We start from the raw sequence: 19,546 nt of genomic DNA, 5'->3' as shown, positions 1-19,546 counted from the left end.
GTAAACATCGGGTTACTAAGCGCGGCCCTGCGCTTAGTAACCCGATGTTTATCCTGGTTACCGGCATCGTTGGTCGCTGGAGAGCGGTCTGTGTGACAGCTCTCCAGCGACCAAACAGCGACGCTGCAGCGATCCGGATCGTTGTCGGTATCGCTGCAGCGTCGCTTAGTGTGACGGTACCTTAATGCTTTGCCAGACCTTTATCACAGCTAACTTCAGTTGTTGCTTTTTTGTGCCTTAAGGTTTGTCTTAAGCATGTAACATGGATGATCAGGTATGGACTGGGGCTGAAATTCAGCCCTGGCATTTAAAATCACCTAGGCCCATGCTGTCCTCGTCCCCAAGCTCTAGATGGGATAAATTACTAATATTACCCTGGGTGGAGGAAAGCAAGATTTACTACAAGACCAATATTTCTCATGATACCCGTGGCCTACTGGGGTAAGTGACGGAGTCAGCGACTTTGTGCTCCGTCACAACTCTTAACAGTATGGGTGTTTTGAGGACATCGATACTGTTAACAATGTAGCAGACAAGGCAGTCCACAACCAGACAGTCCCTTCTGGTTGAGATTCATAGGGTTGAGATCTGGTGATTGACTCTGCCATTGCAGAATATTCCGATTCTTTGCCTTAAAAAAACAACTGGGTTGCTTTTGTAGTATGTTTTCGGTCATTGTCCATCTGTACTGTGAAGCACCATCCAATCAATCTTGCTGCATTTGGTTGAATCTTAGCAGAGACTATAACTATGCACACTTCAGAATTCATCCGGCTGCTTCTGCTTTCAATCACATCATCAATAAAAACTTGTGACCCAGTGCCATTGGAAGCCATGCATGGCCTTGTCATCACACTGCCTCCATCATGGTTTATAGAGGATTTGGTGTGCTTTGCATCATGAGCCTTTCTAAGCCTGCTCCGTACTTTTTTCTTCCCATCATTCTAATAATGCTTTATCTTAGTTCAGTCTGTCCAAAGAATGCTCTTCCAGAACTGGGCTGACTTCTTTAGATTTTTTTTGGCAAAATCTAATCTGGACTTTATATTTTTAAGGCTGATTAATGGTTAGCTCCTCTGTATTTGCTCTCATGAAGTCTTCTTTTTATGATAAACTTAGAGACTGAAACCCCTAGTTCCCGGAGAGTGTTCTTCACTTGGGTGGATGTTGTGAAGAGTTTTTCTTCATCTTGGAAAGGATTCTGCGATTATCCACCATTGTTGTCTTCTGTGGACGTCCGTGCTTTTTTGAGTTTCCGTCCTCACCAATGCGCTCCTTTTTTTGCAGAATGTACCAAACTATTGATTTGACCGCTGCTGACATTTCTACTATCTCTTTAACAGATTTCTTCTTTTTTCAGCCTAATGTTGGTTTATTTCTTTTTTCATTAAGAACTAATTTGACCTCATGTTGTGGGTTCACAGCAACAGCTTCCAAATGCAAAAGTCACATCTGGAATCAGCTCTAGACCATTTACCTGCTTAATTGAAGATTGATTAACAAAGCAGTAACCATACAGCCTATTAAAGAGCTTTAGAGATAATAGTCCAATTACTTTAAGCCAACATTGATTATATAACTGTATTTTGAATACGTTTTAGTATGCAGCTAAATGCAAAAACTTGTGTTACTGTCCAAATATTTCTGAACCTAACTGTATATTACAAAGTTTGTGCATGTGTGTTAACATGATATTGTACAGTATTGGTGGCTGTTTCTAGAGATCTAATAACTTTTCTATATAATTATAGATTGGTATACGTTTTTCTTTATTATTGATGTTTCTTAATTAATAGCTACTAGAACTTTGACTGCCCCATTAAAGGGAAACTGTCAGCAGGTTTTTGCTATGTGATCGGAAGATAGCATGAGGTAGACTCTGAAACACAAAATTCAAGGTATTTCACTTGTCAAAGTGCCTGTAGTTTACTAAAGGTACCGTCACACTCAGCGACGCTGCAGCGATATAGACAACGAGCCGATCGCTGGAGCATCGCTGTTTAGGTCGCTGTAGAGACGTCAAACACAATTAACTCCAGAACGATGCAGGAGCGATCCAGTGACGTAACGGCGACTCACTTATCGTTCTCGCAGGTTGTTAGCTCCATGTAAAACGTTGCTGGCATCGTTGCTTTTGATGTCAAACATGACGATACACGCCGACTTAACGACCAAATAAAGTTCTGGACTTCTAGCTCCGACCAGTGATGGCACAGCGGGATCCAGATCGCTGCTGCGTGTCAAACACAACGATATCGCTATCCAGGACGCTGCAACGTCACAGATCGTTGTCGTTCTCGTTGTAAAGTTGCTGAGTGTGACGTTACCTTAACTGTGAAGGATTTATCATTAAGAGATTAACATTGCTGGACATTAACATCACCCCCTCCTGTAATAAGCACCCCACTGTCTATGTACTTTGTACATTTAAACCTGGTGTGGTCAGAGCTTTTTTAGCTTTTTTTAGCTAAACTAAGTTATACATCATTGGATTCAGCTTTACTTTGCCTACATTATGCTGCTCTCAGATGAGTTAGCAAAAAACTGCTGACAGATTCCCTTTACTACAAAAAAGCATGGCCCACATTCATCAGTGTATTTGTATCCAATAATTTGGCACATATTAATCCAAAATATTGATTTAAAGAGTAACTATTAACAAAACTTTTTCTTACTTTTTTCATCCTTTAGGTATTGCAAAGTTTTGAAATTTTGTAATGTACTTAATTACCTTATTTTGCTTCCCTTTGTCACATATACTGTGCTGCAGTGTTGTTTCAATAGCCAGTTTATGCTCCTATAGAAGCTACTTTCAACTGATGCTCAGCAATATCCGTACAGTATATTCAAACAGTCTGTGTGAAGAAAATTCTCTTTTCTGAGAACCGAGGTTTGGAGCCAAGGTGCTTAGACAGGGAAAGTCCAGTACACAGATATTTCCGAGCAGCAGTTAAAAGGGGATTCTAAAGGAGCATAAACTGAACCCTTTAATTGCACGGCAGAATAGTGTTTATGAGAGAATGAAGCAAAATAAGTTAATGAAGTATATTACAAAAATGTATTAACTTTTCAATGCCTGGAGAATGAATAAAAAAGTTTTGTTTTCTTGTAACCTTTTACCACTTTTTACAGGTATTTGCGCCATGCTCAGCAGTTTGTAAAACCGAATTGAAAAGCATGGGTGGCTTACTGCTTTGGTAGGATTTACACTTTAAGGATTAAATTTAAGATTAAAGGATTTCCGAAAAGTGACTTTTTAATAATGTCACAAAAAATTGTTCAAATCATCAAAAAGGCCATTACATATAAACAGTGACATCACTAGAGACAGTGTGAAAGTTGATGTATGTTGTGACAGATTAGCACAGAATGGAATTCATAGTTGTTAATGTGTCACAACATACAATATGTCAATAAGGTTGTCACGTTTTAACCCATAAACTGGCTGAAATGACACTACTCTTGATAAATGTAGATCTGTATATTTGTAGAAGTAAGTGCTATAGAGAAAGTAATTAAATAGGAATTGTGCATTATAGGATAATGTTTAAAAAAGTAGTACATGGTTCAGTAACTTAAAATGATAAATAAATCTACACAGCAAATGTTAGCATACGACTTGATATAAAACTTGCACTTGTCCTGTGCTCATCATATCACATAGATTCCATCTAGATATCCACTGTTCTGCATGGTCGTTTTTACTGTACAGTAGTAAGTAATTTATGTATCAGATCAACTATAAGTTGATGTAGAAAATGCGAGATGGAGAATCCAAAGGTAGAGTTTAGTGATGAGCGAGTGTACTCGTTACTCGGGTTTTCCAGAGCATGCTCGGGTGGTCTCCGAGTATTTGTGACTGCTCGGAGATTTAGTTTTCCTTTGCCGCAGCTGCATGATTTACAGCTGCTAGCCAGCCTAAGTATATGTGGGGGTTGCCTGGTTGCTAGGGAATCCCCACATGTAATCAAGCTGTCTAGTACCCATAAATCATGCAGCTGCAGCAAGGAAAACTAAATCTCTGAGCACTAACAAATACTCGGAGGACCCCCGAGCGTGCTCGGCAAATCTCGAGTAACGAGTATATTCGCTCATCACTAGTAGAGTTGAATTAATCGCATGGTACAAAGGAATTTACTTTTAAAAACATTAAAGGGGTGTCCACTTAAAGGGAAAATGGCCCCAAGCTGTGTACTCACCCTCTCTGGGTATAGTGCTAGCTCTCCGCCTTTTTTCCGCTCCCGGTGTTTTGCCTACAGTGGTGACTTGACGTCAACCGTTTGCATTACTGCTCTAGCCAATCACTGAGCCCAGCGGCTCGAGGACTGAGCACAGCATCACGCACTGTCAGACTCATTGTATGAGCACTGAGCTAAGTGACTGGCTAGGTCAGTAACGCGTGCTGTTGACGTGATGTCACTGCTGTATGTAAAACACCGGGACCGGAGCAGTGGTGGGGAGCCAGCGCCGGACCTAGGGATACTAAGCACCTGGTGAGTATGCTAATTTATGCATATTACACAATTTAGGGTCCACTGTAACATTCAGAGATTTAGTTTCTGATAAACATGATGAACAAATGAAAAAAAAAAATAGAACTTTGAAGGATTAATAAAGTTTCTTTAATGCAAAGCTTAGGCCATACATCTAAGAGATATTTATGGAAAGGAACACAGTTCTTGCAGCCATGATGGTTTATAGGATAATTCGAAGCCTATACATTGGTTCGATACCCATATATCACCATCATATTTCAACATGCAAAGATGCTCTTTTTTTGCTGCATTTTTCTCTGCAGGCGTCCGTACCAAAATACTTAATAGCAATCTGCTCTGATTGCATTCTGCTGCATTTTATTGATGCGTTTTACCCCTTTTTTATGCATTTTGCTCTAGAGTTGAAGCAGCATTTTTCTATGTATTTTTTAATGCAGAAATTCTGATATTCTGCAGTTAAAATCACAACTACTTTTTTATCTGTGTTTATTTCAGGCTTTCCAAATAAGCCTATAGGAAAAAAACACACAAAAAATGCACTATGGGTATGAATTTTCATGAAATTTCATTGACTTAGCTTCAACTGTTAAATTTCATACATAATTATCATCACTGTTCAAAATTCATTTTATGAATTATTATTCATTTATGAACAAGGTCCTTAAAAACTCATACTAGAAAATCATATTGATCGTGTATTTTTTAAAAGATTTATCCAGTACTTTTTTTTTTTTACTATGGACCTAAAAACTAACAGGCACGTGCCTACCTGTTTTACCCGCTGCCGGCACAGAGCGATCATTGACCGCTCCTGCTGGTGATTCAGCTGCTCAACGTCAACATAGCAGCTCTTCCGGGCTTGTCTGTTGACGAGGCGTGACTGCCGGACATCATGCTGATTGACAGCCTACTCTCCGCATTGAATCATGATCTGCCAACAGAGCGGAGCTGAAGAGAAGCCACTGCTCTGTTGATGTGGAAACCGCTGAATCGCCAATTGGAGAAGTCTGTGACTGCTCTGTGACGGCTGAGATCGGCGCAGGCGGGTAGCTAGTAAGTACCTACCAGTTAGTTTTATTACCATAGTAAAAAAAAGTCTTGGATAAACATTTTAAGAGTTATGTATTTGACCTAGGTTAACATCAAAGAATACTTTAAATTGGCTGTCCGGTCAGAAGATATTGATGACCTCTTCGACAGGTCCGACAACTGACAAACCCACCAGTCCGCTGTTCTGCAGTACTGGCAGTATGCCACTATACATTGAGTGGAGCTGTGCATTGCATCTCTATTCTACGTGCTTACATCTGCCTTCTGGCGGAGATTAAAACAGCTGATCAATGTGGGGCGCCGGATTTTAGATCAGATCATCAAGATCTTATAGATCAACAATACCTTCTGACCGTACAATTCCTTTACAGAGAAAAAAGTTGAAATAATTTAAGGAATCAATGATTTAAATGAAATGGTTATAAAAAAAAAACATAGTATATACAAATTAGGTATGCAATACAGGACATAGCAGGTAATATAGTAGGCTCTTTCACTTGTGATCACTAAATGCTATGAATTTAAGTTAGTCTTTAACAGAACTTATATAAAACAATTAGAATTTATTTAAAAGTGTACTTTTTCTCTTTTTTTAACTTATTTAATTCATTTATACTCATTAAATGGTATTAATCTTTCAAGGCATTAAGTATTCATAAAGACGCACATGATAGCACCAATTTTTTTTAAATGTCCAAATATTTTCAGTGTTTTTTTTTTTACACTATGATTTGTGTATCTACATTACTTCAGTACACTGGAGGTCATTATTAAGCTATTATAGCTAGGTTAAAAAGTTGCAATTCCAGTATCATTTAGCACATTAAGAAATCAGCACCACAAGGTCATTGTAAGATTCCTGATGTTGTAATACTACAGCAAGTTTACCTCTGGCTCCTACCTAGACATTTTTTTAATAAAAAAAAGTGGTCACAGATGTACAATGTTGTATGGTTAAAGATAGAAAATACAATTTTTCTTCATCCATTAAACCTATTTTTGATATCTGCCGACACCATTGCATAGGGTGATTGCATTCTTTGACTTATTCTGTGACCTATTAGTCAAAGAAGAGATATATGATGCTAAAAATACCTTTTCTTGGTTTGCTGGTATTCTTTCCCATAGATCACATTTATGATTAGTCAAATACTGTCCCTTCTCAGCCACAGCACTCTACACAAGCAGATGAACAAACCTATCAGAAAATGGTGCACCAATCTGAAGTATGTGAGGTAACCCAACAGACTACATGTATCTGTTGTACGGACCTGTAACCCGTGTTAAGGCGTATGGAGATGTGGTGACTTGTGTGTCTGTGGTCATTGACATTGTCCTCTGGGTGAGTGATTTGATGAAACGTAGGTAAGTTGGTTCAGCAGGCTCATGGGTTGGTTCTACAGGTTCTCGTTTAGCCTTTTTATTGTAAGATTTCGGAGCAACATAATCTGGACCATACCTTTCACAATCCTCTTCTTTTTCCCTAGCTTTGCCTGCCATCTTTGCTTCCCACAATGCCAAGCCATGCTTTGGCTCATTCATGCTTTTATGTTGATAAAACACAAGTGATATCCTAGTAGGGTGATTCCTATTGGGGTTTTTTAAAGGGGTTGTGGCGTGAAGCTCACGCTTTGCACATTCAATGAGGATTGAACCATGAGTTGGGGCTACTGCCACTCCTCCTATATCAGGATCTAGAAAACTTTGCTCACTGTCTGACCACACTTCTTGTGGGTCTTCGTGGACAGTTGCGGAGGCCTGTGATAGCTTTTCATGAACATTAGCACCATTAGCTCTACTGTGACCTCCGGTAGTAGTTCTGTCATGATTAAGACTTGGAAGCATTTCAGGTATTCCATTCATTACATTTGAGTGCATGTCACTGTTTTTACCATGAAGGTGCAGAGGTCCGGCTCTGCTGCCTGTAGATACATTGCTTTCATGAGCCCGAAAGGAGTGTGGAAGGGGGTAATCACCATTCTTACTTAGAGAATTGTAGTCCATATTACTAAGGTTAGGATTTGACTTTGATGCAGCTTCCATCATGTGATTATCTCCTTGATGTAAAGCATAAGGGTTAAATGATTCCATAGGGTTAGAGTTTGGTTTGAGATTGCAGCCATTAAAATCCTCAACTTGGGTGCTTTGGTTTCCATAATTCATGTGTTTAGGACCATAGGCCTTACTATTAGCAAACCTCTGCTGGTACAATGACTGCACTGGAGGAATACTAAGATTAGCTGCTGGATCTTGGTTTTTAAACCTGTAAAACATATGTTGTTGAGGTGAAGGGTAATGACTGAGATATGGAGAACAATTGTCCATTGGGACATTTCCATTACATGGATACGGGGGACATGGACTACTTTGATTTAAGGATCCTTGGTAAGGGTTCATTGGAGTGGAGGCACAGGAAACTGCTGAGTTTGGAGGTGTATGAAAAAGATCCATATGATTAGAGCCGGCAAAGTTGGAGGAGGCATTCTGATAAGGGTCGGCCAGGTTAGGAATTCTTGCATAATGATTATTTGGATCTGCTGTAGGAAATGAATTCATGGGGTTCGTGTGACTAGGGTTTGGAATAGAGCCCTGTTGCATGGCTGGTCCTGAAATTCTTAAAAGTTCTGCAATTAAGAAAAAATAAAATTATGCATTCACTTTGCAAAACTAATTAGATTTTCAATATACATTTTCATGTACTATATGAACAGTTTTAAGGACTGTGTATAAGTTTGCAAAAATTAGTTAACGAAAAAGCCAGAGTGGTTCAAAATTATTTTTACATGGCTAATAATAGTTAGTACAAATTCCCAGACAATGTGCTCAGGTTTTACACTGATAATTCTGAAATAATTGACCAGGGCTGCTCACATAACAGACGAAACACTGGATGCTCAAAATCACTTATGGAGCTGTATTTTTTGCTTGTGTTTATAGGCTGAATGAGAAGTGCCTAAAATGGGTCAATTAACATAGTAACATAGTTATTAAGGTTGAAGGGAGACTTTAAGTCCACCTAGTTCAACCCATAGCCTAACCTAACATGCCCTAACATGTTGCCTAACATTGCCATCATTTAGGTCTTTAGTTTCTCAGTTCTATACTTATGTATCTGGTGGCAGAATAGTATAGAGGAGATGCACAGAGACACATAGATTAACGTACTTTGGTCCTGATTGAGTCTTCCCTTATTTAGGATGCATACAGAGAAACATGTCACTCTTTTTTTGGCTAGGTGAAGTAAGACTCACAAACTCACTGAGTTTCATAAATATAATTAATTTTGTTCTAATGGCTAAGCAACGAGTATTGCATCCCAGAGTGCCACCATTATTGGCTTCCGGAACAGAAAAAATATATTTCCTTACCTGCAAGCTGTTTTTCGTGGTTAGCCAATTCAGAATTTGCATTTTGCGCACTCTTGTAACGAGAAGATTTCTCTTTTTCACCTTTGCTTGGGCCATTTTCTGAGTTTGCTGACTGTCTTTCTGCTGCAGCTTTCTTGGCTTCCATTTTCTTTTGCCGACAGGTTTTCACGGGCTCTGCCAGCATTCTCACTTGCCTGCGGAAAGCACTCAGAACCTGGATAGCACCTGTTCTTTTCTTCTCTTCCTGTGCTTCTGTGCTGCCAAATTCATCCACATGAGAGACTTTATAGAGAGGTAAAACGTGCAGCTGCTCATCCTGGGGACGTTTCCCAATTTCACGATTGTCTTCTCTGGTTAAAGTGCAAACCTGAAGGATAGTGGGAACACAATATTACTGAGCTTGTTGGACTGATATGGTACAACAATTATGTGGATGACACTGAGGACTAAGAGCACTATACGTGTTCGAAACGCATCCAGTTATTCAAGACATTCCTTCCTCCAGTATGTACTGGTTTGTCAAGCAGCTTACTTTTTAAATTTGTCCAAATAAAGACTTGTGATTTTATTTCCTGAGCTGGATACCTTCATTTTCATGCACAAGTACCTGGTGTCAAGCAGAGACGTTTCTCATGGGCTGTCAGAATACCATCACAAGGGTGAGCTGAATCATTTCCTTTTTTCTGTACAACAGTTATGTGCAGAGTAATTTTCATTGGTATGTGTATTGATCCAAAGTCTTGGAAATAACATATAGATGTAGAGTGCATATGTAGAAGAAAATGGGGCATATATACGATCAATATAGCCTCAATTATTGTGCTAGGTCTTGCCTCTTGTGTCTGTTCTCACATCTTCCACACCCCTTTGCTTGCTAACAATGCCAATAATCTGGTGCCTTGGTTATATTTCTTTGTAGATCTTTTGTAACAGATGGGAAGTTGTCCTAATGGACCATGGAGTTAGTGGCGTGGTGCATGGGAGGACAACAATTAATGTCAAATAACTTGTCATTTTCACTACCCAACACCAAGGGGAATGGGACCACCAGAGCTGTGCCAATATTTTTAGTTAAACAGAATGAGATTTTTTGTAGAATGTCTAAGCATCATTAAATTTACGGACACATTTGTCTATTGGCTTTTCTGGATGTACTGGACGATCAGGTACCTACTAGATTGAAGGCCTATCTATGAAATTATCAAACATATAACCTTCATTTATAATGTTCCATAATTAATCCAAAAATGTAAATCTGAATTACCAGTGTGCTGCCATTTTGCATATTGTGCAAATCTCTGTGGGAATGAGCGCAAAAGTCCAAGCAAGCTGTTACTCCTGAGAAAGGGCGACCTTCTTTCTTGCCAAGACGGCAATCTGGGGCTCTGTGCTCATGCTCAACCTACAAGGCAATGACAGAGAGAGGATGGGCTATTAGGCTGACAACTTTTTTCTAAGCGAGAGAAAATTTAGTAAATTCTTTTAGTTGTTTGAACCCAAATATTTGTTTCTGTTTAAATCTGTAAAAAAATCTATTGGAAAAAGTATTTTAGTTATAATAAAATATTACAGGTCCTTCTCAAAAAATTAGCATATAGTGTTAAATTTCATTATTTACCATAATGTAATGATTACAATTAAACTTTCATATATTATAGATTCATTATCCACCAACTGAAATTTGTCAGGTCTTTTATTGTTTTAATACTGATGATTTTGGCATACAACTCCTGATAACCCAAAAAACCTGTCTCAATAAATTAGCATATTTCACCCATCCAATCAAATAAAAGTGTTTTTTAATAACAAACAAAAAAACCAACAAATAATAATGTTCAGTTATGCACTCAATACTTGGTCGGGAATCCTTTGGCAGAAATGACTGCTTCAATGCGGCGTGGCATGGAGGCAATCAGCCTGTGACACTGCTGAGATGTTATGGAGGCCCAGGATGCTTCAATAGCGGCCTTAAGCTCATCCAGAGTGTTGGGTCTTGCGTCTCTCAACTTTCTCTTCACTATATCCCACAGATTCTCTATGGGGTTCAGGTCAGGAGAGTTGGCAGGCCAATTGAGCACAGTAATACCATGGTCAGTAAACCATTTACCAGTGGTTTTGGCACTGTGAGCAGGTGCCAGGTCGTGCTGAAAAATGAAATCTTCATCTCCATAAAGCATTTCAGCCGATGGAAGCATGAAGTGCTCCAAAATCTCCTGATAGCTAGCTGCATTGACCCTGCCCTTGATGAAACACAGTGGACCAACACCAGCAGCTGACATGGCACCCCACACCATCACTGACTGTGGGTACTTGACACTGGACTTCAGGCATTTTGGCATTTCCTTCTCCCCAGTCTTCCTCCAGACTCTGGCACCTTGATTTCCGAATGACATGCAAAATTTGCTTTCATCAGAAAAAAGTACTTGAGACCACTTAGCAACAGTCCAGTGCTGCTTCTCTGTAGCCCAGGTCAGGCGCCTCTGCCGCTGTTTATGGTTCAAAAGTGGCTTTACCTGGGGAATGCGGCACCTGTAGCCCATTTCCTGCACACGCCTGTGCACGGTGGCTCTGGATGTTTCCACACCAGACTCAGTCCACTGCTTCCTCAGGTTCCCCAAGGTCTGGAATCGGTCCTTCTCCACAATCTTCCTCAGGGTCCGGTCTCCTCTTCTCGTTGTACAGCGTTTTCTGCCACATTGTTTCCTTCCAACAGACTTACCATTGAGGTGCCTTGATACAGCACTCTGGGAACAGCCTATTTGTTGAGAAATTTCTTTCTGGGTCTTACCCTCTTGCTTGAGGGTGTCAATGATGGCCTTCTTGACATCTGTCAGGTCGCTAGTCTTACCCATGATGGGGGTTTTGAGTAATGAACCAGGCAGGGAGTTTATAAAAGCCTCAGGTATCTTTTGCATGTGTTTAGAGTTAATTAGTTGATTCAGAAGATTAGGGTAATAGGTCGTTTAGAGAACCTTTTCTTGATATGCTAATTTATTGAGACAGGTTTTTTGGGTTATCAGGAGTTGTATGCCAAAATCATCAGTATTAAAACAATAAAAGACCTGACAAATTTCAGTTGGTGGATAATGAATCTATAATATATGAAAGTTTAATTGTAATCATTACATTATGGTAAATAATGAAATTTAACACTATATGCTAATTTTTTGAGAAGGACCTGTATATATCAAATTCACCCATAACAGAATATTAAATACCTGGTTAGTATAGGCATCTGGTGCAAGCTTCCTGTAGATTGGAGCCATCAACGTCGACAAGTACTGAAGACTGTCTTCCAATTTCTCTTCCTATATTAAATAACATATAACAATAAATGAATCCCATCTTTTCAGAATTATATTTCCAATGCATTTGCAGCTTAGAAAAAAAAGTTAATAATTTTTAATTTAAACTTATATTACATAAATACACGACTTAAAATACAATTCCAAGCCAAAAAAAAGTAAAATAAAAAAGGGACTAACCCTTTCAGTCAATTATTTATTGATGGCTTATCCTAAGAATAGACCATCAATAGAAAATCCCGGAAAATTACCAAGCATACAGTGGGTACGGAAAGTATTCAGACCCCTTTAAATTTTTCACTCTTTGTTACATTGCAGCCATTTGGTCAATTTCATTTTTTTCTCATTAATGTACACTCTGCACCCCAGCTTTACTGAAAAAACAGAAATGTAGATTTTTTTGCAAATTTAATAAAAAAAAGAAAAAGTGAACTATCACATGGTCATAAGTATTCAGACCCTTTGCTCAGACACTCATATTTAAGTCACATGCTGTCCAGTTCCTTGTGATCCTCCTTGATATGGTTCTACTGCTTCATTGGAGTCCAGTTGTGTTTAATTAAACTCATAGGACTTGATTTGGAAAGGCACACACCTGTCTATATAAGACCTCACAGCTCACAGTGCATGTCAGACCAAATGAGAATCATGAGGTCAAATTAACTAGCCAAGGAGCTCAGACACAGAATTGTGGTGAGGCCCTCGACCCATCCTGTAGAAATAACTACAGACCAGTCTCCAATCTCCCCTTCATATCTAAACTCTTGGAGTGCCTGATCTACTCCCGCCTTACCCATTACCTCTCCACTCATTCCCTCCTAGACCCTTCACATTCCGGTTTCCGCCCCCTACATTCGACAGAATCTGCACTCATCAACGTGGGCTGCTATATACTACGTGGGCTGGGCTGCTATATACTACGTGGGCTGTGCTATACACTACATGGGCTGCTATATGCTATGTGGGCTGCTATATACTACATTGGCTACTATATACTACGTGGCTTGGGCTGCTATATGCTACGTGGGCTGTGCTATATACTACATGGGCTGCGATATGCTACGTGGGCTGCTATATACTACATTGGCTGCTATATACTACGTGGGCTGGGCTGCTATATACTACATGGGCTCTAATATACTACGTGGGCTGGGCTGCTATATACTACGTGGGCTGCTATATACTACGTGGGCTGCTATATACTACATGGGCTGCTATATACTACGTGGGCCAGGCTGCTATATACTACGTGGGCTGGGCTGCTATACACTACGTGGGCTGCTATATACTACATGGGCTGTGTTATATACTACGTGGACAGTGTTATATACTACGTTGGCAGTGTTATATACTACGTGGGCTGCTATATACTATGTGGGCAGTGTTGTATACTACTATGTGGGCAGTGCTGTATACTACTGTGTGGCTGTGCTATATACTACTATGTAGGCAGTGTTGTATACTACTATATGGGCAGTGCTGTATACTACTGTGTGGGCTGTGCTATATACTACTGTGTGGGCTGTGCTATATACTATTGTGTGGGCTGTGCTGTATACTACTGTGTGGGCTGTGCTATATACTACTGTGTGGGCTGTGCTATATACTACTGTGTGGGCTGTGCTGTATACTACTATGTGGGCTGTGCTGTATACGACATGGCTGTTCTATAAACTTCGTGGGCCGTGTTATATACTATGTGGCTGTGCTATATACTATATGGGCTGTTATATACTACGTGGCTGTGTTATATGCTACGTGGGCTGTTATATACTACATGGCTGTGTTATATACTACGTGGGCTGTGTTATATACTACATGGCTGTGTTTATATGCGATCATGAATCATGGTATGTGTTAAAGGGGGGGCCCACTGAGACTCTTTCGCCCGGGGCCCTCAAAAACCTGGAGCCGGCCCCATCTGTACCTCAGACTTGGCCAAAGGTTCACCTTCCAACAAGACAATGACCCTAAGCACATGGCTATAATAACAAAGAAGTGGCTTCAGAACAACTCTGTGACGATTCTTGACTGGGCCATCCAGAGCCCTGACCTAAACCCAATCGAGCATCTCTGGAGAGACATGAAAATGGCTGTCCACCAAGTTCACCATCCAACCTGACAGAACTGGAGAGGATCTGCAAGGAAGAATGGCAGAGGATCCCCAAATCGAGGTATGACAAACTTGTTGCATCATTCCCAAGAAGACTCATGGCTGTACTAGCTCAAAAGGGTGCTTCTACTCAATACTTAGCAAAGGGTCTGAATACTTATGACCATGTGACATTTCAGTATTTCTTTTTTAATAAATATGCAAAAATTACTATATTTCAGTTTTTTTCAATCAAGATGGGGGCAGAGTGAAAATGAATGTGAAAAAAGAGTGAACTTTTTTGAATTTACCCAATAGCTGCAATGAAACAAAGGGTGAAAAATTTAAAGGGGTCTGAATACTTTCCGTCCCCTCTGTATATTCAAGTAAACTATACAATGAGATAAAAACTATTTAACAGTCTAAATTTAAAATGTTTGTCCACTGCTTGCATAACCTTTTCTTAATGCTCAATTTCCTGGAGTAAAATAAGAAGAGCTTATATTCTGCAGCAGCATCATTCCAGCGATCATCAGCAGCAGATCAGACTGACTGGTTGCAGCAGTCACATGACACAATAATGCCATATCACTCACAAGGACCAGTGCTGGAATGGTGCCAAAACAGGATGCAAATTTTTATTGTTTCTATTTTTTTGTGGGTCTAAAGGTACCTTCACACTAAGCGAGGTCGCTAGCGAGATCGCTGCTGAGTCACAAGTTTTGTGACGCAACAGCGACCTCAGTAGCGATCTCGCTATGTTTGACACGTAGCAGCGACCAGGCCCCTGCTGTGAGATCGCTGGTCATGTCGGAATGGCCTGGACCTTTTTTTGATCGTTGAGGTCCCGCTGGGTAGCACACATCACTGTGTTTGACACCTTACCAACGACCTCGTTGACGACTCAGACACCGACACATAGGCGTGCATTTGCGTTGCCTTTTCCGCACCCCTCCGCTCCGATTGGTGGTCGCTACTGCGTTCTGATTGGCAGTCATGCCTTCAACAGAAGGCGACATAGTAGCGCTTCCATCGTTTGTTCCTGATCGCGTGGTGGTTTGCAGATCGTTGTAGAGTTCTCCGGCCTGCGACTCCTCTTCGATTTATCTATTCTTCAACGGTTCTTCTGACACCTTTTGTGCACGGTAGGTATCGTTTGGGGTCTCAAATGCGTTCCCACCGAAGGGCTATTGTGTCGCCTCATAAGGCAAGGCCGCCACCAATCAGAACGCAGTAGCGACCACCAATCGGAACTGAATGGGCGCGGAAAAGGCAACGCAAATGCACGCCTGTGTGACTACAACGTCACACAGGACGTCCCTCATCGAGGTCTGAATCGTCATAATAGCTGCCATGTGACAGGGTCACAACGACCAACAACATCGTTGTACAGGTCGCTACAGGTCGCCGCATCGCTGCTGCGTCGTTGGGAAGATCTCACTGTTTGACATCTCACCAGTGACCACATAGCGACACAGCAACGATCCCTGACAGGTCGTATCGTTGTCGGGATCGCTTTAGCGTCGCTAAGTGTGACGGGGCCTTTAGGTAAAACGGCTTTGTTTGCTGCAGTTCTCTGAATGTTGAGCTCTGAATAAACCCACCTAAACTACTGATTGGCAGCCTTCTGCCCAGATACAGGGTACAGAGAAAGCTGCCAATCAATGGTAGTCAGATTTACTAGACCTCTAATGGTAATATCCTACTGATAAAAGAGTGGTTTTTATCAAAACTACACTAAGCAGCCCAGTAAGTTACACATCACTGGAATCCAGGAATATGTCTCTACATTACGCTACTCTCAGATGAGGTGGCAAAAATTCCCTTTAAATTAATGACCATTGTTCTAACTTATGTTTGAATGGACAATTTATGGACAGGATGGCAAACTTGAATTTTTCTAATTTCTCATCAATTTACCCAAAAATCAATATCAATCAACATCTCATGAACAAATTTGAAAACTGCGATGAGTGATCAGACAACCATTTTTTTGCCAACAATTAAAAAAGGAGTCTAATTTTTACCAATAACCGTTCAGTCATTTATTGATTTTTGGTTACCTTGATTATTACAGTGGGTGTGAACTGATATGCACAACCCCCTCCATCGGCCAATACCGTAATCTGTGCTGGATGGGTGCCCTGCTAGATGGGTTCCCTGCTAGATAGGCTGCTGGGTGGGAGCCCTGCTGGATAGGCTGCTGGATGGGAGCCCTGCTGGACAGGCTGCAGGATGGAAGCCATGCTGGATAGGCTGCAGGATGGAAGCCATGCTGGATAGACTGCTGGATAGGAGTCCTGCTGGATGGGTTCCCTGCTAGATAGGCTGCTGGATGGGAGCCCTGCTGGATAGGCTGCTGGATGGGAGCCCTGCTGGATAGGCTGCTGGATGGGAGCCCTGCTGGACAGGCTGCAGGATGGAAGCCATGCTGGATAGGCTGCTGGATAGGAGTCCTGCTGGATGGGAGCCCTGCTAGATGGGTTCCCTGCTAGATAGGCTGCTGGATTGGAGCCCTGCTGGATAGGCTGCTGATGGGAGCCCTGCTGGATAGGCTGCTGGATGGGAGCCCTGCTGGACAGGCTGCAGGATGGAAGCCATGCTGGATAGGCTGCTGGATAGGAGTCTTGCTGGATGGGAGCCCTGCTAGATGGGTTCCCTGCTAGATAGGTTGCTGGATTGGAGCCCTGCTGGATAGGCTGCTGATGGGAGCCCTGCTGGATAGGCTGCTGGACGGGAGCCCTGCTGGACAGGCTGCAGGATGGGAGCCATGCTAGATAGGCTGCTGGATGGGAGCCCTACTGTAAAGACTGCAGGATGGGAGCCCTGCTCGATAAGCTGCTGGATGGGAGCCCTGCTGGATAGGCTGCTGGATGGGAGCCCTGCTGGACAGGCTGCAGGATGGGAGCCATGCTAGATAGGCTGCTGGATGGGAGCCCTACTGTAAAGACTGCAGGATGGGAGCCCTGCTCGATAAGCTGCTGGATGGGAGCCCTGCTGGATAGGCTGCTGGATGGGAGCCCTGCTGGATAGGCTGCTGGATGGGAGCCCTGCGTGATAGGCTGCTGGATGGGAGCCCTGCTGGATACGTGCTGCTGGATGGGAGCCCTTTTAGATGGGAACCCTGATAGGCTGCTAGATGGGAACCCTGCTGGATAGGCTGCAAGATGGGAGCCCTGATGGATAGACTGTTGGATGTAAGCCCTGTTGGATAGGCTGCTAGATGGGAGTCCTGCTGGATAGGCTGCTGGATGGGAGCCCTGAGAGCTGCCTCTTACCTTGTGGCATATGTGGCTCTTTGATTAGCCTGCCTGATGCAACATCATCATTGCTGTGTGACGCACCTTTTGACATTCCACCAGGACAGCTGAATGAAAAAATAACTGGATGCAATCAGATAAGAGGCAGTTCTCATAGCTTCCACCAAGTGGACAGAGATAACTGTCGTGGTCAAGAGATGAAGTCCCTGTGAATTGGTTTGCACCAACTCATCTGATTATGGATGCCAACTATTCATGAATCATCAAAGCTCCTTTTATGGATTGTTGCATTTTATTTTTTTGAACTGTTAATTGATATTCTAGAACTATGTCTAATTTTGAGTTTGTTTTTTAAAAAGTACTTTAAAAATGAGCAATTAAGATCATTGCCTGAAAGCAGAAGACATAATGATTTGTGGGAATAAAAGCATTGGCATTCAGAAAGGTTTCCAAAGTTTCTCATGAAATCAGTCACTTAGATTAAACCAATTAGTAAGGAAGCATGTCGCCATTCCTGCTGGAGCCTGTCACTCTGATAGTCTGACTATACAAATAGACATAGCAAGAAGATGCACCAACACTGCAGCGTGCAGATTAGGCCGGGTTCACACTGCGTTAGCAGCAGCCCGTTCAGCACATATGCTAACGGGCTGCTGTAACGCAAGTGCCGACGTTTGCATCGCGTTAGCGCAGATAGAGCATCCGCTAGCTCTAGCTGCGCTAGCAGTGATGGACCCGCTAGCTCTAGCTGCGCTAGCAGTGACGGACCCGGAAACGCTGCAGCCTGCGTCTCAGGGTCCGTCACTCAATGACGGCACATCACTAGCGCATGCCTATTGTGGGCGTGCGCTAGCGATGCGTCCGACATTGCAGTCAATGGCGGCCTTAACGGACTATGTTACACCGCGTTTATGCCGCGGTGTAACGTAGTCCATCTAAAGGACTGCCAAGACGCAATGTGAACCCAGTATCAACAAAAAATGTGTGCACAGCTCTATATAAAGGTGCCCAGGTAGGTTCCAAAACCGTAGTGATACATATAAGAAAAACCTGGCACTCAACTTTATATAGGTGTTATTTTATTATTCCAAGCAGAGGTGCAGTAACAGCAAACGTTTCGGTCATAAACACATGACCTTCATCAGTTACGTAAAGTGATTGCTGGTGAAGTAAGTGTTAGCTCTGTTTAACAGACTATAGGGCTCTTTAAGGGAAGGCACTGGTTAGAATACTCAGGTATGGGTGCAGCCCTGCTGTGGTGCTGCAGACGCGGAGTCCACCGCTTGTCTGACAAGTGCCTTCCCTTAAAGGGCAATTAGCACTATAGTCTGTTAAACAGAGCTAACACTTACTTCACCAGCAATCACTTTACATAACTGATGAAGGTCATGTGTTTATGACCGAAACATTTGCTGTTACTGCACCTCCGCTTGGAATAATAAAATATCACCTATATAGAGTTGAGTGCCAGGTTTTTCTTATATGCAATATGAACCCAGCCTTACCGACTACCGGGCGCTAGCAGCTCTAATTGTTATCAAAACACCAAATATGCTGAAGAGGACCATAAATAGAGTGAAATGGCACCTACTGTTTAGGTCGCACAGTTTAACACTAATAGTCATCATGACATATCATCAGGGAAGACTACACACTTCAATTCATACAGCCCATAATTGCAAAAAGGCAGGTACACAATAGCTGGCAAATGCATAATGTGTAAGTGTGAACATGTCATGAATAATAGACAGTACACATCATTTTCCATCTAACAGTACTGTAATACATTTCATTGTAGGCTTCCATCAATTATCTGCTATAAGTAGTTCCAGGAATTAATTTACTAGTTTTCCTATAATAACATCAGAATTTTTATTATGTCCTAAGCAAATTACAAGTGCTTCTCACAAAATTAGAATATCATCAAAAAGATTATTTATTTCAGTTCTTCAATACAGAAAGTGAAGCTCATACG

General features: G+C 41.7%; 1 protein-coding gene across 1 annotated transcript in view; it reads right to left on the bottom strand.

Moving 5' to 3' along the window:
- Positions 1–6,146: 6,146 nt before the first annotated feature.
- TET2 (tet methylcytosine dioxygenase 2) overlaps positions 6,147–19,546 on the bottom strand; it is a 103,171-nt gene continuing 89,771 nt past the window's right edge. The window contains exons 7-10 of the mRNA XM_069743679.1: positions 12,133–12,222; positions 10,179–10,316; positions 8,915–9,281; positions 6,147–8,170 (exon numbers count right to left, since the gene is read on the bottom strand). Of these exons, the coding sequence (XP_069599780.1) occupies positions 6,795–8,170; positions 8,915–9,281; positions 10,179–10,316; positions 12,133–12,222 (1,971 nt within the window). The 3' untranslated portion in view covers positions 6,147–6,794. The remainder of the gene's footprint in view (positions 8,171–8,914; positions 9,282–10,178; positions 10,317–12,132; positions 12,223–19,546) is intronic.

Source organism: Ranitomeya imitator, chromosome 1, assembly GCF_032444005.1.
Source record: "Ranitomeya imitator isolate aRanImi1 chromosome 1, aRanImi1.pri, whole genome shotgun sequence".
NCBI lineage: Eukaryota > Metazoa > Chordata > Amphibia > Anura > Dendrobatidae > Ranitomeya > Ranitomeya imitator.
The sequence above is the reverse complement of the archived record's forward strand: the minus strand, read 5'-3'. Positions and strand labels throughout refer to the sequence as shown.